This window comes from Rissa tridactyla, chromosome 8 (assembly GCF_028500815.1).
Source record: "Rissa tridactyla isolate bRisTri1 chromosome 8, bRisTri1.patW.cur.20221130, whole genome shotgun sequence".
NCBI classification, from domain to species: Eukaryota; Metazoa; Chordata; class Aves; order Charadriiformes; family Laridae; genus Rissa; species Rissa tridactyla.
Genome location: NC_071473.1, coordinates 31,486,710 through 31,511,839, shown reverse-complemented (window position 1 = coordinate 31,511,839; position 25,130 = coordinate 31,486,710). Strand labels below are relative to the sequence as shown.

Genomic DNA, 25,130 nt, shown 5'->3' with positions numbered 1-25,130 from the left:
TGCTTAGAGCCATGGGGCTGTCAGGAAGTTCCTTTTTTTTTTTCCTGTTGGTTGGTTGTTTCCCAAGAAGCTGGAGGAGGGAAAAGAAAAAAAAAATTAATTGGTGACCTGATTAACTAGTTAAGGATCACTAGTTAAACTAGTTTAGCTAGTTTTTAATGCTTGTGTGTTAGAATTTGTAGAACCATAAATTAAAGACATTTGTGTTAAGTAGGAGACATAGGGAGGAATTTATCATGTTTGATTTATTAAAAGAAGAAAAATACTTTCTGTACTTTGACATATGAACGCTATACTGGCCACTTGTGTGGAAACTATGGGTATTAGTTTATGATAAAGAAGATATACTACATTGAACTGGCTGTTGAATTATGTAGACTAGTTATACGGAAGTAAAGACTATACTGTCTTGTTTGTAGTAGGAGTGCTTTCATCTGAGTTTTGTCAGTGATTTTGAGCTAAGCTATTTAACTTGAAAACCTAGTAGATTTATATAGCAGAAAAGATTATTTTTTTTCTTATGTAAATATCTTGTATAAGATACGTGTTCTTGCAGCTAGCTCTGTGACCAATAGCCTGGTGCAGTCTGCTGTGATTTCTCAGGTGGCTGGAAAAATTTAGTTGTTGGTATTTTCCTGAAAATATTGTTCTAGATGATTCATGCTGAGTTTCATTGATGATAAACGTCATACTAGCGATGCAGGTAGACTTTCTCGTAATTTTAAGATATTCCTGAATGGTAGGTCTAAAAAATGCACTCCTAATAATTTTTCTTTTAAAATTATTCTTACCAGCTTCGTGTAAGAGAACATCCAGTGTTAGGACCATATGTGGAAGGCCTGACAGTGTAAGTCTTAATTGATCTCACTTTAATAGATGTATGGTGTAATTCTGAAAGAGGGTGCTCATTATTATGTTGAGGCTCTGGGAAAGCTTGTGTACTCACCAGTAAATTAGGCAAGATCTTAGTATCATGTAGCTTTACAAAAATGAGTACCCGTGTCTAGCTTGACTTGACGTATTTCCTTTAGTGTATTGCTTTAGTGAAATAAGTGTGTGTCAGTCTCAAGACGACTGGAGCTGTCATGGTATATTTGTATTGTGTCTGTATCTGGGGAAATGTGTCAGAACTCAGGTAGCAGGGAAAACTGTAGAAAGAAAACAGTCTAAACCCAAACTTTTCTTTTTCCTCCACCTTAGGAATGTTGTCAGTTCTTACTCTGATATCCAGGTAAGAGTTACTTAGTTACCAAAAGGGAATACAAATATTTCTACTTGCTCCTTCCTTCACTGCTGAAAGCTAAATTCCATGAATGGGAAGAAAATGCTTTACAAACTGCCCAGTAGCCTATGATATTTCATCTGATTAAAAGGATAATGAAGCCTAGTCCTATATAATGGAGCTAAGTAGATGCATAAAGGCAAGTGTCACTCTCTTCACATGGTTATCTCTTAAACTTAAGTTTTAATTACTCCCTTATAGAGTCATCATTTGTGTTAAGAACTTTATTTGCAAACATTTCAATCCTCAGTTTTTGGTTTAATCCTGACTTTAATTTCTTACAGAGTTGGCTTGAACTAGGAAATAAGCAGAGAGCAACAGCTGCTACAGTAATGAATGACAAGAGCTCTAGATCCCATTCTGTCTTCACCCTTGTCATGACGCAAACCAAGGTATTGCTAGGTATTTTTTATCTGTTCAAATCAGGTAGTAAAAAGTTGTTTTGTGTGCTGCCTAGAAAACTGTTGTAAGAATATACTTGAAGATTAATAAAGCACAGGTCATTTTAACTTGGCACATCGAAACTTGTTTTATTTTACACGCTTTGAGTAGATTCTGATGTGTCTGTGCTACATATATTCATAGCAGCAATATAAATATATCTAGACTGGCAGATCTAGGAGTAGTTCTAAGCTTCTGAGTGTGAGTTTTGTAACTGGAATCCAAATTAAGGACAGACCTAATTTCACATTGTTTCCAATACATCTTAGCTTCTAAGAAGGCTAGGCTATGCAAGGTGGATAGCTGTGCTGAGTTCTGCAGGTGATGAGCTGGGACAATGGTAGGAGATGGAGTTTCTGCTCAGTTTCAATACAGTTCACTGAGTAAATGTTTTGTTGCTTTAGGATACCTTTCACCCAGGTGTCTCCAGGATATAGGTACTACAACTCCTCATCTGATTTACAGATGTGTAAGAGACAAAACCTGACTTAGTGAGATGGGCCTGAAAACAAGTGAAATAAGTAGAGCTCCTCAGAAGTCTACAGACTGTCAATTTTCTCCATTCACAAATAACTTGTTTGTTTGGGGTTTTTTTGGTTGGTTTAATTTTTTTGTCCCAATTTCCTAATCTCCTTCCTTCTTCCCCTCGCTATTCTCACCACTAGATTATTTCATTTCTCTATCAGAACTAGTCCTGAGGCTTTTCCACTGACTACTTAGCTGATCTTCATTGGTCAGTCAGTAACAGCTTACTGGTTTCTGTGGGTATTGGATAGCTGCAATAGTCAAACTTCAGACCCAAACCCATAGTTTGCCAATCTGTTGTTTGTGCAGTTTATGCTTATAGAGTTATTCAACTGCAATCAATTGATACTATGGTTAAAAGTCTGAACTTAGTCCTCTCCAAGGGATGTATGTGAAGGTATCCTGTCAAAAAGTAAATGGAAGTGTCAATTTTTTTATGTATTTAAAGTGTGCAGCTTGTTAGACTTCTTGTCCTCGGGCTTTTTATTTTTGTTTGAATGCAAACATCTCCTTCTTTTCTAGGTAGAACTTGCAGATGAAGAAAAATGTGACCATAGGCTTACCAGTCACATAAATCTAATTGATCTAGCTGGCAGTGAATGCTGCTCAACAGCTCAGACCACTGGAGAAAGGCTGAAGGTAAACCAAAACTGGAAATCTGTGGAAAAGGGCTGACTCCAAAGAATACCTCTAAACTCCAAAGCATCCTCACCTACAAGGACTCTTGGGCAGGAGCTATAATTATAAAAGGATACGTAGCCTTTATGCTTATAAGTATTGCACAGCATTTTGCTAGTGAGGGTGGATGGCCCTAAGAAGCTCTTTTGACTGTGCAATATGCAGGTCAGGTCTTGCTTAGGACAGCACTGCCCATGCTATGCATGCCCCATAATCCTTTAGAAGGAATGAGAAAAACTGTCTGTATGACTTTCCATATCATGAATTGCATGGAGTTGGGGCTTGCCCTTTTTTTGGGGGATTTCAGTAAACAGAATTTCTAATAAGAGACTTCCTTTCAAGCTGCCTTCAGAAGTTTGGTTCTTAAAACTGCTTATTTTCAAAGCCAGGGTTTCTCTTCTTTCCAAATTAAGATCTTCTAAGATACTCTTGCATCTGTTTTTTTAATCAGTGGTGACATTTAATATGGTAAAGCTGTACCATACATTGAAATAAGCACAATTAAATCAACAGTACAGTCAAAAATGTTGTATAAGAAAATACAACTGTATTATAATTATTTTTATTTTCGCTTTGTGTAGGAGGGTGTGAGTATCAATAAATCACTGCTAACCCTTGGAAAGGTTATTTCTGCACTCTCTAAACAATCTCAAAATGGAAATAAAGCTTTCATTCCTTACCGGGAATCTGTCCTTACTTGGTATGTACACTTCAGAATTTTTTATATAGAAATAAAGGCTTTCTCAGATTGTGGATTCCTCTTCTATTCATGAGACATTGCTTCCCCTCCCTCCCTCTCTCTCAAATGATCTATGGAGGGAAGAAATTAGCCTGTTGCATCAGGCTAAGGTAAAGAATAAAACAGGACCTTGGTTTGTATTTTAAGTAGCTAACAATCGCTCCCAAAAAGTAGCAAGACCCTAGGTACTTTGTATTTAATCTATTCAGATTGAGAAGTTTAATTTTTATGTCAGTGGAAATTGACTTCTACTCTCCTGTCAAATTAAGGTTGTTAAAGGAAAGTCTTGGTGGAAATTCACAAACTGCTATGATTGCCACAGTAAGTCCAGCTGCCAGCAGTACAGAAGAAACGCTCAGCACTCTTCGCTATGCAAAACAAGCTTGTTCAATTTTCAACATTGCTAAAGTAAACGAAGATGTGAATGCTAAGCTAATCAGAGGTGAGGTTGATATCTGCCGTCTTTGAGGATATTTCATTTGCGTGTGTGTTTAACTTATTGCTCCATAAGAGTTGTTACTACTAATAATGTATTGTGTTGACTGACCACTTGTCAAATAGGCTAATACAACCTAGGGTATCTTCCTTTTAATGTTATTCTTCTTTGTGAGTTGTTTTTGGCTTTTTTTTTTTCCAAAGCGCAGATGATATCTTAGACTATACTTGAGAACCGGGAATGGGGAAAGGTGTTTAATTTTTAATTTAATAACAGGATAAATTTTCTAATTTTGTACTGAAATGTCTAAACCCTATTTTGTCTTAATTTTTTGTGTACTGTGTGTCTGGTTTGTCTAATGTAGAATTGAAAGCTGAAATTGAAAAACTGAAGGCAGCTCAGAAAAGCGCTCTGAACACTGATCCTGAGAAATATAGACGTTATTTGCAGGAAATAACATCTCTGAGGGTAAAATTGTATCAGCAAGAGAGGGACATGACAGAAATGCAAAGGTTGGGCAGTTGTTAATGTCTTCCTTTAAAATAGAAATGGTAAAATTCATATGCTGTAATTTTTCTCCTAATGTGTATTATTTTCCCCTTGATATATTTAGGGCCTGGAAAGAAAAATTTGCACAAGCAGAAAAAAGGAAATTAGAAGATATAAAAGAATTGCAGGTACATTTTCTTTCTTCGCTTCACTTTCTATAGGAGGTCGTACAAAAAACACAACATCAACAAGCCTTGCATGAGAATTAGAATAGTTGTAATATTTGGTTTCCTTAATACTATTCTTTTAACAGACTACTGTGACTTCTTAGAAATAAATAATACAGACATTTGAATGCACTAAGTAAATTGTTGTTTTATGCAGAAATCTCTTTTTATCTAGAAAGCAGGAATTGCATTCAAAATGGACAATCGTTTACCAAACCTTGTCAATCTCAATGAAGATCCTCAGCTTTCTGAGGTGCTATTGTATATGATCAAAGAAGGAGAAACTACAGTTGGAAGGTGTACACCAAATTCAAAACATGATATCCAGCTTTCTGGAGTGCTAATTGCTGATGATCATTGGTATGTAGTGTTTTTTTTTATACTTGAACTGAATGAAGAAAATATGTCTTCTCACCCTTCCCTTTCTTCTGGAGTCACTCTTCCTTCTGGCAGTAACAAAATATGTTTTCTAATGAGGGAAATACTATTTAGGGATAACTTTTGTATTGTTCAAGGTTTAAGGTAACTTCCTTCTGTTCCCTCTAGAAATCTGTTAACCAAGGTAGTTAAGTTTCGTTGTTCATTTCATTCATGTAGCGAACTCTTCTATTCATGTAGAAATGCTGGAGAAAGACCTGATCAAATGATGTTGTGTGATAACTCTCTTACATTAAGTTCAGTGGAAAAGGGAAATGCCATGACAGTTCTTGCTTAAAACTAACTTGGTCATATTGAAGAAATACGGTTTAAAGTACATTCCATGCTATTGATCCTAGATAAAATCCTGGAAGAAACTTAACTAATCAATTACTAAAAACATGAAAGATGTAGGTATGCTGGGAAATTAAGCATTATCAAAGAAATGCTCAGATGTCAGGGTATTTTAGTAACTTTTTATCAGTGGATTCTTCTTGGATTTAGATACCTATTCTCTTCCAAAATATAAGTTGTCACTCTTTCATTATGTATGTTTTAACTAAATAGTATGAAGACAATCCATATCTGGAAAAACAATAACAGGACACTATCTAAAGCATGAATTTTAGTCTATTAAGAATCATTATTTGCAATTAACATGAGCTGCTGATATCACAAATATTTCTTGTTTTCAGTGTTATAAAAAATACTGTTGGCAAAGTGAGTATTATTCCACTGAGAGATGCAAAGACATATGTAAATGGGAAATGCATTTTAGAGCCAACAGTTCTGCATCATGTAAGTAATTGATTTGGTAAGAGTAGTATGTGCACGTGTGGATTTCTTAACTTTGTTAATATTACAACTTCAAACTGCAGGTTTTCTTAGAAGGCTCTGAAACTGTAAATATTTGCTCTTCCTCTTTGATTTCTAGCCCTACCTGTTATGTAAATTTGCTTATAAACTAAAAGTTATAGAAAAAACTTTTTTTTTCCACCCCATTTCCCAATAGGGTGATCGAGTGATCCTTGGGGGAGACCATTATTTCAGGCTTAATCATCCAGTAGAAGTTCAGAAAGTTAAAAGACCATGTTGTGGGACTATGGTTTTGCATGATGGTCCAAAAGATTTTGAATTTGCAAAGAATGAGCTGCTTATTGCACAGAGAACACAGTAAGTATTGTGTCTTCTTGTTCTAATAGTAAACTCAGTTGTTAATGCAACCGTGCAGTAAGTTTAAGAAATAAGAAACTTAAGATTATTAATTATTTCACAATAAGGGAAAGTTGGAAAATAGCAAAGGTATTGTTAACTCCATTTATAATGTAAATGTAAGTCCCAGACTTAGCTGAAATGAATGTATAACCATAAGAGGTGATCACCACAATCTAGTCCAGCTCTCAAGAGTGTAGACCACTATTGAAGAAACTGGGCTCCAGGTATCCTCAAATTAGTGATCTCTTCTGTTACACTTCTGTCCAAGAACATAGTGAGTCTGAAATTGACTTTTGATGTTTTAGAGAGATTTAATGCCTAAAAAACAAATGCCTTGGGAAAATGAGAAGAACCCAAAGTTACAACCTTGGACAGTAAAGTGTTACTTGTACTTAATTCCTGGCACTTATTAAACTGCAAGCCTCATCGACTTAAAATTTACTTTTCTGCATCTTAATGTGCTTTAGTGAGTTTCTGTTACAGTTCTTAATTTTGTGAAAGCTGCGTAATAAAATAAATATGGAAATCAAGTAGATGTCTTCCATCTTTATCAGTGTCTAGGTAAAGTATAAAAGTTGTTTGTAAAATAACAAAATAAACCCTTATATTTTTACTGTTATAATTGGAGGGTCCTGTCAAGATAGAAGAAAAGGTTTATAATCTCTATGCAGCCTGTAAGAGATTAAAGCCAGCACTCCAAATATATGATACTTCCACTTGTAGGCTTGAATCAGAAATTGAAGATGCACGACTCAAAGCCAAGGAAGAAATGATGCAAAGTGTCCAAATTGCAAAAGAGATGGTTCAGCAAGAACTGACCTCACAAAAAGAAGCTTATGAAAGCAAAATAAAATCACTGGAAGCAGAAGTGGTAAGTTGCCGTTGCATCATTACATCAAACATACCGATAAAATAAGACAGAAGCTGTAGTATGGGGTTTCTCTTTGTTGTTTTTTTCTTTTTGTTTGAGGTGGGTTTTTTTGGTCTTGTATATTGTAACAGTGTCTTAGGGAACGCTAATCCTCATTCTTTTTCTTTAAAAAAACTAATTAGCCTTACTAACACAAGAAATTATAAAGTAGGTATCCCCTTCAGAATTATTCTAGGGATTTTCGTTTATAGAATTAGCCAACAACTAAAATGTTAATCCAGTGTGAATTTGATGAGGGCATACCTTGTACGTGAAGAAAAATCCCTACAAAAATCTACCTTATTCTATGAGGTGTTTTAGTTAATATGACTCTTATTTTCTTCCAAGCTTGCATGCTGCTTTGTTAGTCTTTTAAGTATTTTTACAATATTTATGTCTGCATAGAATAGTACATAACAGTAAAACAATAATAATGATGGAGTATCTTATTTCTTAAATGGGCTATAGAAGACATAATGTGAGGTTTGTGAACTGGGACATGACCTTTCATTGCTGACACTGGGCTGAGTAGTCCAAAGGCGCTGCATGTTTTAAATATATTAAAGTGAAAATAAAATCCTAATGTCTGCCTAAGCGGTGGATCAGAAATGCTGTAAAAGCTGTATACTGCCTCTCATCTGTCCTTTTTAATATTAGAGAGAAGAATCCCGTAAGAAGCAAATCCAAGAACTGAACAACCAAAAAGCTGCAACTAAAATACAGGAGCTAGAGAAGGCAAAGCAAAATCTTGAGCTAGAACTACGCTTTAATAAGAAGCGTTTAGAAATGGAGGCCTTTGCTACCAAGCAGGTAACTTAAAAAAAAAAAAAAAAAAAAAAAAAAAAAAAGAGCTTTTTAGGCGATAAACTGTGGCTTGTTTTGTGGGTATTTGTGTTTGGTTTTGTTTTTTTTTTTTTTAAATCTTTGTAAGTGATTTCTGAAGTTTTTTCTTCTATTTGATCTTATGAAAAAGATTAAAAAAAAAAAGTGTTTTGTTTACACTCTGAATATAAATTTGGGAATAAAATAATGCTGACCTTATTTCTTATGTGTAATCTGGACTGTTTTGTTTATGTACTAAACTTTAGCGATCATTGCCTGTGACAAAAGTTATGACTCTAAGCATTAATGTAAGTAATGACTGGTTTTTCACTGGTGTTCATATATATCTGACTGCTGCAACAAATACGACATAATTTTCTTTGAAGTTATTTCTTTTTAATTCAAGGATTTTAAGCATGTCAATATCTAAGCAAAACCAGCAAACTGTCAAGAGTTTGAGGGGTTTCATATTGCTATGGCAGATGTCCAATATAAATTTCATTCTGTTCTGAGAGTCCATAATGACAGCAACTAAAAATTTACTTAAATAAACAGCATTAAGAGTTTTGAATTTATTTTTTTTTCCTTCTTCTAGGCTCTAGAAGATCATACTATTCGTCATGCAAAGATACTTGAAGCTCTGGAAGCTGAGAAACAGAAGATTGCTGAAGAAATACATAATCTTCAGAAGAATCGTGGAAGTGTGAATAAAACTATGAGTAGTATGTATATACATAATGTTGGAAGGGCAATGCTGACTTCTTTTTTGTTCGGTGGGCTTGTATTTCTTCCTCTAACACTTCTCTAATGATCCTGAACTACAAGAGCCTTTTGGCTGCTATGATCCTTTCCATTCATAAGCCTTATGTATCAGAGATAAAAGCTCTGTTTTAATCATGCTCAGGATAGCTAGCTGGATATACGCGTAATCTGTATTTACCCCGATTTCTGAGAAGTTCTTCCCCCATCCAGTTGAACTGGTGGAAATTGGAATAACAGAATTGATTCTGTTTAGTTTCCTATCTCATAGTAGTCTAATATATGGTGTGTGGTGTTATGCATTTATTTCTGAAATACCCTTTACCTGACCTTTTATAAAGGGCTATCTTGGCTGCGAGGGTAACTTTTTCCCGATGTAATGGGAATTCACAGAACTATTGTTGGCTAAATTCCATTCTTTTTTTTTTTTTTTTTTTTTTTTTACCCTGAAGTTGTTGCATCACACTGTTTGATCCACTTAATCATTATGTGCTATATTCTTAGTTCCACTTAACTGGAATTCTCTGAAGCTATCTGTGATGATCAAAGAGGCCAACACCATTAGTCATGAATTAGGGAAAAACACTGTTTTCTACAGGTGAGTATCTAAGTTAGTTAATTATAAGGTGGTATATGTATAATGTGTGATGTGTGTGTCTGTGTGTGTATATATGTGTGTATATATATATAAAAAAAGAAATTGGGGGGTGGATTCTTGATGTGCAGTGAGCTTTCTGTTTTTCTTTTCACAGTTTTATTAAATTGAACATGACATCACTCTTCCAAACTAGCTTTAGTTAAGTGTGTAGTTTATTCTTGTTAGTTTGAAATGTGATTTTCAAACTTGAATTTTAGATCAAGTCTTTGAAGGTATGTCTACAGACAATTAATTTTGGAATGAGCGTGCTTTGGAGGTAAATATTCTGATGTCCCTCTTGCGTTGGTTCACATATTAAAGTGGTCCTAAAACACACTAACTGCATTCGTTTTGGACAAAACCAAACCAAGGAATATGTGCCAGCCACTAGGAGGTGCTCAATTCACAGGACCACACAGTAGTTCAAAGTAAAAACCTCAGAACATGCAAATAGTGGATATTGAGTGCTTGGGACCAGTTGTTTCACTCCACAGATCCCTTGCTATGCCAGTCTCTTGCTAGTCATAGCTTAAGAGTATTCTAGAAGCTGACCCTGTATATTGGTCAGGTGTTGTTAGTGTGAACAGAGATGTATTAGCGCAGAGGAAACTGTATTGTTTCAAAAAAAGGCTACAGTAAACGCAATAAGCTAGGACTTTCTAATAGGTGTATGTATCGCTATGTTTTTCAGGCGTTGTCTTTTCACATCCTTCAACAAGAACCCTGCCAGTAGAATTCTGTAGCATATATTTGGGCCTGAGTATCTTAAGAGCCAGGAATTTGTATGCTAGTATCTACTTCTCTCTCTGAATGCAGGGATTCCTTTCTTCCTTTACAAAAAAATAATTTCGGTGGCTACACTAATATATGTTTTGAGATACATAATGTCCTAAGCAATTTCTGTGTTTGTAATCAAATTTTTGTGCTCTGTGTAATCCTATCTACAAGCACCTTGTTTATTTTTGCAATATGAATAATGTGTTTTGTCTTTTTTCAAACTGTCTCAAATTCTTAGGCACGACAAAAATGATGATAAAACAGGAACAGCGTCTTCTGTCCAGGTGCAGGTTCGTAACATCAAACTGGGAATAGCAACTTACTGGAGCCTGGGGAAATTTGAATGCAAACTAGCAGCAATGAAAGAACTCTATGAGGTCAGTAACAACTGAATTAAAACCACTAATAATCAGTAATATTTAGTCTAAGATAATATTTTGATAATCATACAGGAAGAAAATATTTGGATTTCTTTTGTTCATGTCATTTTAAACACCAAGACACACAATTATTTTTTATTAAACACATGTATGCACGCTTGTCCGTCACACAGAAAGAGGACACTAGAAATCAATGACTTTATTCAGGTCATTTTGTGTACAGAGTGTGAAGTAGTAAAACAAGGACTGCTTTGTAGTTCTTCTGGCTGTTTAATTGTTTATCTGTTCTAGAGGAAAACTCGACCTTTTAACACTATCACTTGAATTTTCATTACTATGTTCTATCTATTTTACTTTGATTTCCCTTCTGGTAAGTTAATTTGCTACTGGTTGCGTTTATCTGTATGCTTTAGGGTCTTCAATGGGAACTTTTTTTTAAAGGCATTTTTCATTACTTTTTTTTTTTAAATAAACTGACAATTAAGGTGCATATTAATTCCTTTTTCTAATTCCACTGCTTTTAATTAGAAAAACTGGGTATTTTTGTACTGCGCCTCTCTAAATGTGCAGTACTTTTATTTCGGAGCATTATCACAGTATCTTTTGTATTGAAGAGGAGGATGTAAAACAGAAGAAAGGGAGAAGTGGGAACGGCACCTAAATTTGATTCTGTATCCACAAAAAGCCCTATAATCATCAGCTAAAATCTTTGTAATTACATAAAGGTAGACAATGGTTCCAGTGGTTCTCACTGTATTTCTGTTTAACCCTCCTCCTCCCATGTGTTTTCTTTAATTTTTCAGAGTCATGACAGCAATAAAGCTGATGATGTATTTTATGACCCTGCTGATGAGTGGGAACCTGACCTTTCAGATGCCTCAGTTTCTTCTCTTTCCAGAAGAAGGTGATTACTCATTTGTAGCTCCTTATCTTGCTTAAAGCATAGGTCTGGGACCTTGTGTTTGAAATTCTAGCCTTGTAGCAATATTTATAAGTGAATTGCAAACTTCTGCAAGTTGTAGCTTGTAAAGGAAATGGTAACAGATCCTTAATTATAGTTTTGCTAGTGAGTAGCCACCCGTATGACTATTGTTAAACTGACCTCATTTACATCAGAATATCTGACTAAGTTTTGGAAAGCACTCCTGACTATTCCAAGTAAACAAAAGTTATCTGAAAAGAATGCAATGGATAAGCAGTTGCTTTATTTTTAGTCTAAATACTGTTTTTATGATAGAATAATGTTGGAATAATTGTCTGATGTGCCTTCTGGACAGTGTCTTCTTGAATCTCAGAAGTGTATTTGGTTTTGTTCTGCCTATTTAAAAATGCAACAATAAAAGCTGAACCAAACAAGAAAAGGTACGAAAAAGGGAAATCAGCATTGCATGCTGCATTGACAGCAGTTAACTGATGTCAATTGATCATACTGGTGAAATAAATTGAATTCCATGTGCTACTTTAAGATTTGGTCCTCCTGATGCGTAGTGTCATGGAGCATGGGCTGTTCCAAAAGGGAAGGGCAGTTTGGGGCTGAATGTGACAACAGGGTAGACAGGGCAGTGCCCTTGCGAAAAAGTGTTTAGCCCTACAGTGCCTGAGTGAGGTGAGCAGAGTAAGTCTGGCGATGATGACAAGGGTCAGCCAACAGTCCAGATCCACAGGCAAGTAGGTAATGATGAGGCAGGGCTGAGGTTACACTGAGAAATCGAGTCAGTATTAGGTCCAGGGACAGTTGGGAGGGTCAGCCTGCAGTCCAGTGATTGCCTGGCATGACCATCATGACAAGGTCCCAGGTCAAACTGGGAAGTCAAGTCTGCAGGTCCAGATTGATGGCGTACATGGCCAGGCACAGGTATGGTTACAACATAACTGCGGCCTAAGTCAGGCAGGACCAATGGCAGGAAACTCATCCTAAATGCATCCCTTAGAAAAGTTGTGGAGCCCCTGTTGAGTGTCCTTCCAGCTGTTTCTTCAACAGTTTCAAGGCTGGTGGAGGCTTCTCAAACGACCCTCTTACCAAGAGCCGGCCTTGGGCACTGACAGCTAAGCACCTGGAGCCAGGGCAGAGAAGCTAAGATAGCTTGTCTGACTGACAATGGAGAACTTCACAGAACATCTGCCTTCTACCAAGAAGAAAACCCTTCCTGTCTGGCTTTTCAAAAGCAATTCATTCTGTCCAGCAAACAAGATCAAAAAAAGCTAATGTGTCTGCTTTCTATGGTCCCAGTAGCTAGGAAAGAAATGTATTTTGTCTCAAGTTCTAGATAAAACAGTAGCTTAAAAATGGGAATGTAGAATGAAGATCCTCCTATAGCCTGAAGAAAGTAAGTAGGATCCATTCTATGTGTTGTATTGTCTTGCTTTCACTCTGGTTTAGGTTTTGTGTTCCATTAATTAAAAATAGATGTTTGTTTTGTTTGCCTGATGTCTGTTAATATTTGTTGAACTTTCAGTGTGTGTGGGGAGAGAGATTCTTTTTAAAAGTTTTTTTCATGTTTTCACTCTATCATCCTTTCCTAGAAGTAGAAGCTTCATGAAGAACAAAAGAATTTCTGGATGTTTGTCTGAGATAAAATTGCAACCAATTCAGAATATACAGACTACCTATATATCAGGTACTTACTATATAACAACATGTTTCATTTCATACCGAGAACTTTAAACTACTACATGTATAAAACACATATACACTTCAAATAGTTGTTAAAAAACGTGTGGGTTGGAAAACAAAATTAAAAATATTCTGTTTATAATATCTTCAAGCATATGATGTCAAGCTGTTAACAGTAGGGGTTTTTGTATTTTTGATTATGCTTTCTTAGAGCAAAAACTTCCTGACCAGCAATTATGACCCTTATCTAAGAAAATTACCTAAAACACTATTCCGCTTAACTATGCGGGTTAACTGGAGAAAGATGCTAGTTCATGTAACAAATTGGCAGAAACTGAATGCTGATATAATAATTTGGAGACTTTGTTTGAGTTGTTGCTATTCATTCAACTACTGAGGTTCCCCCAAGATTTTTGTCAGGTTTTATAATTATTTTTTCTGAAATATTTTTCTGAAATATTCATATGAAATATGAAATATTTTTTCTGAAATGCTTCAGTCTTCCTAATATTTTTATGCATTCGCCTGTTTTAGATTGGCTGGATTTTGTTATTTTCTGTCTCTCTGTAGGTTCGATTATTGAAAAAGATGGATTACGTTAAAGAAATTCACTAGGGATTTTTGTCTTTGTACAAACTGAATGTAGAAGCTATGTAGAATGTTCTATACACACTTTTTCTGACTTGCTGTCTTGAGTAGTTGAAGATTGCTGAAGAAGAAATATAAAATAGCCATTACAAAGACACGCTGACTGCTCGCTCCTATGAAAAGTTTCTTGCATATATGTTTTGCTTTTACATTATACAGGTTCCCAGAATAAGTCCAGCATATGCCCAAACTTTTCTGAATCGTTTCTTCCTGGAATTTGCAAAGAATCTATAAGTTCAGCTTTAGATTTACTGGAACAGAATCAGGAAGGAGGAAAGAGCATACTGGATAGTCTCCTAACTAATTTGTTTATCATATCCTCTGGAGTTTCTGCCATTTCAAAAGCCTATGAACAGCAAGATGAAGAATGTAAAGAAAACCGTAAGTCTCACTTTCATAACAGTTTAAAGTAAACATTACTAATGAATGCACAAATATTCATATATTTCCCTGTCAGAAGAATTAACATTCCTACTTTCATATGCAAAGGAGACCTTCTAACAGATCTCTTTCTCTTGTAGTTTTCTCTCTTGATCATGCTGCTCAGTCGACCAGCATCAAAATTATCTCTGCTTTTGACCAGCTTGTGGTTCTAACCAAGCTCTGGCTTAACAATGTCCAAAATTGCCCTGGATCTATGAAAGTTGATGAAGAAATAAAACAGGAAGTAAAAAACTTGGGAGGTTATTTACAGTTACTATTGCAGGTAAAGCATACTAAAGAATTAATTTGTGTGTAGAGGAGTTCTGTGCGTTAATGCAATATTTACTACAGACTTGTTAAAAACTCTTAATTGCCCAATGTATGCAATGACAAATGGGTGCGTTTTTGCTGGCTAAACTGGTGCTTCCATATGCTAGTTCAGAGTAACACAGACCATTCTGTGCCGAGGCCCTGACAATAGCATAGGTCCTTAAACATAAAAGGGGAAACTAAAACATGCAGTGACAAGACCAAATGCTAGTTTAGATTGTGAAGTGCTACTGTTTATATAAAACAGCGACCAGTAAATATTACTCTTGTTCGTGCCTACAGTCTTGTGAAGAATAGTTGTTTTTTTTTTAACTGTGTAAGTATAATGATACCATTCTTCTCTGTGGTGCAAGGTATGATCTTTTAGCTGTGGTAGATAAGCTATTGGAAGTAGAAAGATGTAAAGCTGAAAATGCCTGAAGCTATAGTGTACTGCAAACTCTTGTGTTCTAGGAAGCGTGTGCTCTTTGACCTGAGATGCTTTCTAGCTTCAGTGAATAGTATGCCTTTATTTTTTAGGGATGTTCTTCAGATATATCCTCAATGGTAACAGAAGCATGGAGCAAAGTAAACCAAACAGCAAAACAAACAATGAAACATATAGGACACTTGGCAGTAGTCACAAGAGCTGATATTTCCTTTTCTGAAGAGAACAACATTCCTGCAACTGATCTACAGGTGAGAAAATGTTTATTAGAAATAGTAATTTTAATGTTGACATCACATTTATTTTCAGTAACTGTGCTCAGAAGCAAAGTGTTACATACAACAGTCTGATCAATTGAATTAAAAAATTTTCAGAGTTTATCTAATACTTCATTTTTATGGTGAAAATGGATATGTGTTAATACCCTTAAATTTTTTTTTCCTTAAAAAACTGCGTGCTTTAAATTTGTATAACTTCCATCTATAAAGAGAAAGAAATACTGTGCTCTTAGGATTCTGTCTGTGCTGAGATTGTGCAAGTCTACCTATTTCACTGAAAATCAATACTTATTTCACTAATCTGTGATTAAGTACCCCATAGAATTTTCAGAAATTGGAAGGAAGTTAAGAAAAGGAGGTTAAAGTGATGAGCCCCTGTGGTCCAAGAGTGACATATTGCTGAATAGGTCAGCACTGAACAACTTGCTCAAAACAAAATTACATTCCAAGCCCACCACTGAAAATCTTTTTTAATTCAAGGCCATATCAATTCCTTTAATCATTGTGTTTTAAACCTTTATTTTAAAAGGACTTTGTACTCGCCATTTATGATGGAGTAGGCTCAGGGCTGGAGTTTCTCATTGATACTGTACAGGAAAAAGCAAGAATAGTGCAGAAAGAACTTCTGAAACAATATCCACAAAATGAGGTGAGATGAAAGTAAGACTACAAACTACTACTGTATCTTAGAGGCACTTGATCGTATCCTTTTGTTTTTCAGCAATTCTGTCTAGAAATTTTATAGTAGGAATACAGTTACGAATAGTAACAGAGGTTTGAGATGGGTGGTAAGTGGGAATATTGACAAGTCTTGCAGAATTTTTTAGTGTTTAGCCTTTCACCCATATGTAGACTGAATATTTAAGTGTATTTTATTTAGAATGGTTTCTCTGTGCATTGGAGGGTATTTTGTGTAAAATTTCGCAGTATAAACATGAAACAGTGGGAGAGTATCAAAACTGGCACAAAGAAGGAAGTGGACCTTTTATTCTGTATACTAATGTGAAGTTTGTTTTGTAAAAAGATGGCATATTTAATGTGTAACACTTTATGATCCTGAAAGTTAATTGTTATTTTACATTGATAATAGTAATCACCTCTTCTGTTACTACACTCACTGTAATTGTCACAAAGATTATTAGAAAGTTTGATGGCTTCATTTTGTCATACATTGCTCTTACAGTCCTAGTCCCAAATAGCATGTTATCTAAATATTAAAATAGTTCAGTGTTGTCTTTTTAAGAGCTAGTCTTCTCATGTGCTTAATGCTTGGGGTATGCTGAAGCACTTCTGTGAATTGGGTGCTTTAGAGGGAAATTGGTTGACTGAAGTAGCTACTGAATAGCACAGAAGTCATAAATGTTCTGCTTGAGTTCGTGTCATCCACAGAAATCACAGCTGACCTTCAAATACTGTACAGGTTGATAAGCAGCAAAGGTATTATAATTTCAGCAATTTATCACACTTCATAGGAAAGTTACAGCAAATTATTATATTGTATTAATCAGTTGTTCCTGTCACTTTCCAAACTTATTGTAATATGAAAAGGAATTACATCAATGGGAAGCTTTTCTCTCTCATAAGACCACCTCAATTTAATTATTCTTGTAATTTTAAGAAGAGAGATTCCTACTACCTCATAACAAACAGATATTTCCCTCTCCCCCCAGTTTAGCAGTTATATTTTATCAAATTGAATAGGTTTGGGGTTGATTTTTTTTCAGTATGCTGAAGCCAGAGTTATTCTGGGGAGGAACTGCTCTTCCATGAAACAAACATACTATTATTGGTGTATATAGTGTATTTTAACACTTAAAGCAGACCTCATTACATGCTGAATTCAATGGTGAGTTACTTGGGATTTTTTTACCTGGAGGGACTTTTTTTAAGGTACAGTCTGTTATTTTGTGCTCTTATTTTGCTTAGGTGACAAATTGTGAGGGAGATAATATTGTAGGGAGTTACGCAAAGTAGAGAATAAAGTACAAGGAATAAACACCATAATTAAAAATATCTCTGACTATGAAAGTTCCAGTAGGCAAGCTAGAAGTACCCCTTAGAAATATGTCACTTTCTTAGTGGGTGAGCCATTTTGACAGAAAGCCTGGCTGAATTTGAAGGAAATTCTTTGGAAAGATTGAAATGTTCTTCAGCAAGATACTAGGTGTATGTTGTGTACATGCTTCCTTTTAGTGTTGGGATATATAGGCTTGTTCTGCCACTTTTCTTCTGAATAAATATGTTTTGTACAGATAGCATGCAAGGCCAAAGGTAACGGTTTACGTGTGTCTGAGAAATCCTGTCTTCTGCCTCATATGTCTTTATTTTTGTTCTTTTTCTTCAAAGTTGAGAAACTTGCCGAACCGTGGCCAATAAGAAAATCTCCTTACTGAGTTGGGATATATAAAACATGTATTTCTGAATAATTTGTTACTGCTCAAAAATCTGTAATACATGACCTGGGATAAAAGGTTCTAATCAGTTGGAGAGGAGTGACAAATTGCTTATCTCAAGGAAAGCAAAAAGTTCTTCCTATTCTGTTTTTCACTGTCCATCATTCTTAATCCTACAGATAACAATGAAACTGTCCAAAATCTTCTGTGTTCCTATCTGCTTGCTTAACTCCCAAATGCTTCATGTTTCCAGTAAAAGGAAATGAGCAGTGTGCTTTCCAGATAATGCTCCTCACTTGCAGCAGATTCCTATGCATCTGCAGGATCCCTGTATGTGCTTGTCGCTGGTGGAACAGATGTGAAGTCAGGGAGAGAACACCAGAGTATTAACTAAAAGATTACCCCTACCACTTAGAATGACAGCGATACAAAAATTACAGGACAACCTTTCTTTAGCAAATATTTACATTTGCTCATTCAATCCTCCTGTATTAAGGGGTTATTTAAAACCTTGCAGACATAGTTAACAATGTTTTCTACCAGTAAACATTTTATCTTAAAAATTGCATGTTATGTTGCAAGAAAACGTTACTTCTGCTTTTGAGGTGTGGTTTTTTTTTTTGCATTAGTATGCCAGACTTCATTGCTATCCTTCTAAAATATTAATGTACTTTTTACTTTGTCTTGAATCAAGTGTACTATATAATTAAAAGTTTCTTTGTAGATTCAAAATCGATTAAAGGATAATGTTGTGGCATTAGCCAGATTCCTTGAAAATAACATCTCTTATTGCAGAAAGGTAAGAGAAATTTTCAGAAAACGTGTGCTTTGAGGCTGGGGTTTAAATTTAAAGGATGCATTTAACAAAGGAAGAATTGAAACTAACTTCTATATATTTACTATTGCATGACAACACTTCCTCTCTCAGTGGTATTCGTGTGATTGGAACGCTAACTTTTCTGGCTATTGCATTTCCACTCAAAAATATTAGATTTTAATTTTACTTAAAGTATTTCTGGAGATATTGTATCTTGCCTTCCTTCTTTTTGTGCTCATCATGAACAGCCTAACCACCTGTTTTATTTTCTTTTAAGTTAGAAGCCTCAAGTTCGGTAATGCTAGTGTAATTGTGTTATAACTACTGCAATAGTTCATGGCCATAGTTATTGATATTTTGAATTAAAAGCCAAGATAGATGATCTAATCTATCCTCTAAGAGCCAAACCTTTTCTGGATTTTACAGTTCCATTTGCCTTTTTTCTTTTTCCTGTCAACAATCTGCACTTCTCTTTGCAGCCATCTTACATTTTGTGACTTGGCATTGCTTTCACTTTGTGTTTCAGCATTAGCCTGTTTTATGTGACTGAATCCATAATAGGTATGTTTAATAGTTAATATACTGTTATGTATTTTGTTCTTTATAAATTGTTCTTTATTAATACAGAAAGAAATGAAATCTCAATTACCAGAAGAAGAATCTTTATATAAAGAAATAAAGAAAGGCACTAACATTGCTGTGAAATATTTGGAATTGGAGCAGTGCCTAGCTGAAGTCTGTCAAATTGTTTCTTCTACATTACAAGGTATTTAATTGGGTTATTAACTGTCTTGATAGTACCCTGTGGACTACAAGAGACCTGTAAAGCAAGAGGGAGGGAGAGAGGGAAGGCTACTTGATTGCTCTTTGCAAAATGCTGCATTTGATTCTTCTTTTGTTTTTCATAGGGTCATATAGAAACACAAGCCCTCTCAGGAGCTTTGCAGAAAAGATTTGTGTCATAGCTGGATATTTTTACAACTATTTCAGTTTGTTTGCCTTGTCTTCTACTTCTGCAAACAACACTACCCAGAAAACACCCATGCCTTTTATGAACTTGGATGAACTGGACTCTCTGGTTGATTCCCTTATTATGAATTTTGAACTTGAACAAGGACAGCCGTCATTGAAATCTCCAACTCTTTGTAATGAAACTACTGAGACTGGAGGAGGACAGGTTGAAACAGGTGAAGCTGAATTTGTTTGGAAACAGAAGCAGATTCTAACACACACACACAAATTCCAGTCTTCACCTCCGCTTCCTGCTGAGCTTTCACCTGGTAGGATACAGTGGGTATAAAATGCTATTATCAAGAAATTCAGGGAAACACTTTCCCTTTACATGAAGGGAAAGCAACATAGCACAAAAAGCTAAAATTTATTGCAAATATTATTAGTAAGTGGTATGAAAGTAAATTACATGATTGTATGAGGATAAGTACCCTAAATTTCACAAAAAAAAATTGAATTCCTTAAGGGGCATAGACTTTAAAGTATAATGCCTTTTGTTTTAATAAAAGTCTATTATTACTTAAGCCTGTAAGGAATAATTTAATGCAGTAAGTAAAGAAATCTATTGGAGATAATATGAATGGAGAAACTAAAAACGGTTGGGGAATAAACAGGAAACGTAGTAAACGCTTAGTAGGACATTCACATCTCTTCGTCTTAAACCTTTGACAGGACTTTCCTGTAACAGTGGAGGGAGATCCCTTTGAAGGGCGTTTGTAACGTACACTTATGCTGCATACTGTTAGATAAGAAGATTGACTTCCTATTTTAGACACTTGAAAGGTAGATTATGTAGGTACCAATTTTCTTGTCAATATTGTTGCTTCATGATCTAGTAGTGATATTACAAATTTAAAGTGGTTTTTATGGCTTTCATTTATTTTAAACGTCAACTTTTTTTTGTAAAACCAAAGCAAAACCTTTTATTTATTTCTGTAGAGGAAAACTATGAGAAATGGTAAAAGTACTTTACAATCTTATTTGATGAATATTTTTTTTTTAGGAGGCCTGGACCTAGCACACTTTACTCACAACAGTGCTGAGAAATTAGTAAGCTAAAACCTTTTTTCCTATATATCAAAGCTTCCAAGCCAGATATTCATAGCTATCATCTTTCCTTCTTAAGGAAGATGCTCAACATCTTGAGAATTTCAGTCTTCGAGAACATGTCAGGCTCTTAGAACTATTTTCTGTGCAAAGACTACAGTAAAGAGAGTCAATCAGCCTTTTCCTTTGAATGCTTTCATGTTATAGTTGTAATTGATGCTGTTAGTAATTTTGTGCTTTTCTTATTTGTAGGAAATGGGGAAAGATAATTATGCTGAAACAGTAACCCACATGCTTGGTTGGTTTTTTTTTTTAAGACTAGTATACCTTAATACTTTGTCAAAAAATGTCTTGCAGTGCAGACCTCCCATCAAAAATATTAAAAAAAATTTTTATCGCAGCTAATAATCTCCTCACATGAGGTGTGATATTGCTTAATTACTTTCCTACTGTAAAGGCCTTTACCAAGTCTGCTCAAGGGTTAACGAAGTATATTCAGTTGTTCAGATTTTTATGCTTTAAAAGTGAAGAGAAACCTCGTATATTTCTACTTCTGTAAATGTATTATATTGTATTTGGCTGGAAGTTTTAAATGTAACTGGTTCTTCTGAATCATGTATCTAAGCGTGAGCATTGTAAAGAGTAAAACTAGATCATGTAACCGATCACCAATTTTTATAACTTTAAGTGTAAATTCCTTGGCAGTTTTCTTCTGTATATAGTTGTTTTGAGACCTTCCTTTGTCACTGAGGGTACTGCTTCCTTGCTGGAAGTATTGTAGTGTAAAAATCTGAAATATTAGTAAGAAGTGTTTTCTGCAACTCACAAGTGAAACAAAACAAGAAAAAAAGACTTCTTTACCTAAGTTTTTCCTCTATTAAGACACTTAACAGTGCACACTTAGAGGCTGAATACTTATGAACTAATCTACACCTATTAATGTCATAATACTCAATCCCTTCCAATTTATGCTAATAAATATAGTGGTGGTGTGTCAAGTCCCCATTACAAAATTATTCAAGTGTGTTACCAATGTTTCACCTGCCCAGGTGATTAATCATGTTTGCTTTTGTTCTTGTATTTAATTAGAAGCATTGCTCAGAAAACATCTTGATTTTTGTAGTTCTGCTCATTGTTATGAGAATTTTTTCTCTGCCTTGTTTTCTTTCTAAAACTGAAAGGAAAGTTCTTCACAAATTTGGAGCTCAAACTGACTTTCAGTTTTTAGCCTTTCTTGAAACTCAGGAGAAAGAAACCATGTATCAAATGGGCTTCTGATAGAGTTTTAACTGAGGTATCAGATGGGCACCCTTAACCATATCAAATTTAGCTTTTGCAGGATGTGTGAAAACGTTGCCAATAGCTTCCTGCTCTGTGGTGGTGGTGTTGTGCAGGGTCATTTTCCCTCCACGCTAACTAACCACATCTAATCAGTCTCTCTTATTCACATTGTTAATACTATATTCACATGTTAAGGTAATATGTTAACAAAACCTACTTCTGCTAGTGTTTTCTTCAGCTTGGTGCCCTTGTTACAGTTATACATCATTGAAGTACTTCATTCTTACAATATATACGATGACTGTACATCATCAGAGTGAGCTAGTGCTCTCATAACATATTGCATTAATACATCAACAAGCCTAGCTGAGGCTCCAGTAATCTATTGGTGTAATATACCATAAGGTAAGGTATATTTATAACTATAGGCTAGTCTGTCTATAAATTATGAATGTCAAGGAATTGGGATCATAGAAGGCAGATTTTGGGATGGATTGATTTGAATGGTACATTATTTTACTACTCTTTCCAAGGAGTTGGAGGTAGGTGTGTGGGTTAAGCTCAGGTCAGCAGAGGAATTGCCATGGCTGAACGCAGTGTCTGCATCACCTGCCAGGTGTAGAGGTGAAATGAAGTAGACCCTAGTATTACTGAGATAAAGGGCTGTGCAGTACGGTCCAGATACGTTCACCATCTTGCATTTTTGCAGATCTGTAAAGTCAGGGTCTAAATAGCTTCTGGCAGATAGTGGTAATACACAGAAGAATAGCACCTATAAAGTTTCTTCTAAGCTATAAAAGAACACAGACACCAAAACAGTGTAATTTAAGTAGAATTTTTCCTTTAGCATGTCACAAAGTTAATTAATTTTGCAGGAATATACATTGGTATTGTAAACTTCTCTGATGGGGGAATTGTGATCGGAGTGGGATCGCAACTGGTAACACCTTGTATTAATTAAGTGCTATTAATAGAATTAAGATGTTTACTTTCAGCAGATAGCTGTTCACACAGTACATTCAGTTATTTCTTCACACTTTACTTGCACCCACACATAAAAATCAGTCATAGCTACAAGGTTGGAACAACAACTGTGAGCTTCTGACCCTGAAGAGGAGGCTCATGTTGGCTTATCCCTGAGACTTCGATGTGCTATACCCCTCAGCACAGACGCTTCCTCTCCTTGACTGATGTTTTCTGGTAACTATTTCTCCATCCACAGCCAGAGGTACCAACAGAGCCTGTTCACACACACTTGCATAGACAGGGCTTTTATGGCTTTGGTCACTACAGTAGCTGATGTTGTGCTTCTGCTAAGAGCACTAAATTTGATCTTGAAAGATCTTTCTCTGGGGTTCTCAAACCTACAGTCTTCAGCTCTGTGTCTCTGAAGGAAATGTTGAGTGAAGAGTCAGGAACATGCACACGGCAGGGAGGAGTGGGAAGTGTTATGAAGAAATATTTAGAAACCTGAATAGGATGTATTGTTTACTGAAGTTTTGACGGCTTTACTTTGTTATATGTATTCATGTAATCTGTATTTTGTGGGTGGTTTGTTGTTGTGTTGGTTTTGTGTTTTGGGTTTGGATTTTTTTTTTTGTTTGTTTCCTTTAATGTCCTCTCTTACTCCCTGAGGGAAATATTCTTCGGTCAGAATTCAGGTAAAAATGATTAGAACTTCGTGTATTTGACCCATAGCTTTTGTTGACTAACATAAAAGAAGAGGGAGGATATGTTTTAATTTTAAATATATAGTGGGGAGATGGGGTGTTCAGACTTCTGCACCCTAGTTTTATTTGAAAATACAAAACTATGAAAAACTTAACTAATGAAATAAATTCTCTTTACAATAGAAGTTACTTAAATAAGTTAATAAGAAATAGGTATTTCTTTGGTTCAATGCTTTATTTGAAAAATAGTACTATGTTAATAAAAATACATAATGATTCCGAGAGTACTGATCTGCTACTTTACTGCTTTTTACAGCTCAACTTCTAGTTTTATTTGTTTACTAGTAGGAAAATAACATTACACATTTTAACACCATCCAACATTAACACATGAGGTAAACTACTGCAAAAAATATCATGCAAATTGATTTTTATTGTGGAAATTGGTAGAGCCATGGGAGTCAAACTAACTGTGATCAGGCACTAAACTGTTCATCTTTATCTCTTATCAGGCATAAGAAACACCTTTATTTCAGGTAAAGACAAAAGTCCTGGGAGGAACTATATTTTCAGAATACGAACACTGGGTTGCTTGAAGCGTTTAAATGTTAGCCCATCTGTATTGAGGCATTTCTGTAAATGCTTTTTAGAAAAAAGCACATTCTAGCTATGCTTTTTAAAGAACATGTACCAGTGTTAAAAAATGAGGATAAGTAAACTCTTCTAGCACTCACTGACTCATGAGAATACTCTAGATGATGAAAAACAAGCTGCAGTTTAGACTTAATTTGATCCAGTAATGGCATCTGCAGGCAGAGGAGGAGACTGCATCTGATTCACCTCTGCAAATACAAGCTATTATTTTTGGACAGGAAACAATTTCTCATTCTTTACATAGTGTAGCATACTGTGATAAGTCCTGTTGCTTTTGTATGTTTTGCAACTTTTCTGATTTCATAGTGACATGAGTTTTGGTTTTTCTTTTTTAATATTATTTTAGGATTTTAATTTAGCATTTTAATTCCCTTCCTAGCTTTCAGTAGGATCTGAGATTGTTTATGCATTTTCCCAAGGAAGGGCTGTTTGCTTTCTTTTGAAGTCCTAATAATATTTTATTTTTATATATTAAAAAAAATATTTGCCATCTTTTCTTTGTTTTCTGCTCTTTTTAGGAGTTGAAATCAGCATATGTAACAAGATCTGATTACTCTTGAATTTTTTTCCTGACATCTTTTTTGTTTGTTTGTGTTTTCTTAGTATATGTTCATGATAGTATTGGTTTCTAGAATAGGTGAAGATGTATATTATCTAATCAACATTTATATAATTTGATTGTTGCAGTGAAAACAGGAGAAAACTGAAAAAGAGGTCTCCTGCACTAACATTTTGCCAACAGCGAGTTCCAAAGACAACATAAAATATTATTTCAGGTATCTTTCAATCTGAGTTAATTTTGA

General features: G+C 35.2%; 1 protein-coding gene across 2 annotated transcripts in view; it reads left to right on the top strand.

Moving 5' to 3' along the window:
• The window catches only part of KIF14 (kinesin family member 14), a 33,873-nt gene extending 9,893 nt beyond the window's left edge, over positions 1-23,980 (top strand). The window contains exons 6-31 of one of the 2 annotated variants that reach the window (XM_054211751.1): positions 795-847; positions 1,201-1,231; positions 1,567-1,674; positions 2,771-2,887; positions 3,508-3,626; positions 3,935-4,107; positions 4,466-4,613; positions 4,715-4,778; positions 4,993-5,177; positions 5,930-6,032; positions 6,247-6,407; positions 7,173-7,320; positions 8,017-8,169; positions 8,777-8,903; positions 9,445-9,538; positions 10,593-10,731; positions 11,538-11,638; positions 13,258-13,352; positions 14,156-14,377; positions 14,518-14,702; positions 15,269-15,427; positions 15,984-16,103; positions 18,572-18,646; positions 19,292-19,430; positions 19,573-19,944; positions 20,679-23,980. In XM_054211751.1, coding sequence (XP_054067726.1) covers positions 795-847; positions 1,201-1,231; positions 1,567-1,674; positions 2,771-2,887; positions 3,508-3,626; positions 3,935-4,107; positions 4,466-4,613; positions 4,715-4,778; positions 4,993-5,177; positions 5,930-6,032; positions 6,247-6,407; positions 7,173-7,320; positions 8,017-8,169; positions 8,777-8,903; positions 9,445-9,538; positions 10,593-10,731; positions 11,538-11,638; positions 13,258-13,352; positions 14,156-14,377; positions 14,518-14,702; positions 15,269-15,427; positions 15,984-16,103; positions 18,572-18,646; positions 19,292-19,430; positions 19,573-19,944; positions 20,679-20,734 — 3,447 coding nt within the window. In that variant the 3' untranslated portion in view covers positions 20,735-23,980. Of the gene's footprint in view, positions 1-794; positions 848-1,200; positions 1,232-1,566; positions 1,675-2,770; positions 2,888-3,507; positions 3,627-3,934; positions 4,108-4,465; positions 4,614-4,714; positions 4,779-4,992; positions 5,178-5,929; positions 6,033-6,246; positions 6,408-7,172; positions 7,321-8,016; positions 8,170-8,776; positions 8,904-9,444; positions 9,539-10,592; positions 10,732-11,537; positions 11,639-13,257; positions 13,353-14,155; positions 14,378-14,517; positions 14,703-15,268; positions 15,428-15,983; positions 16,104-18,571; positions 18,647-19,291; positions 19,431-19,572; positions 19,955-20,347 lie in introns of both variants that reach the window. The other variant, XM_054211752.1, reaches the window with a different exon arrangement.
• Positions 23,981-25,130: the final 1,150 nt, after the last annotated feature.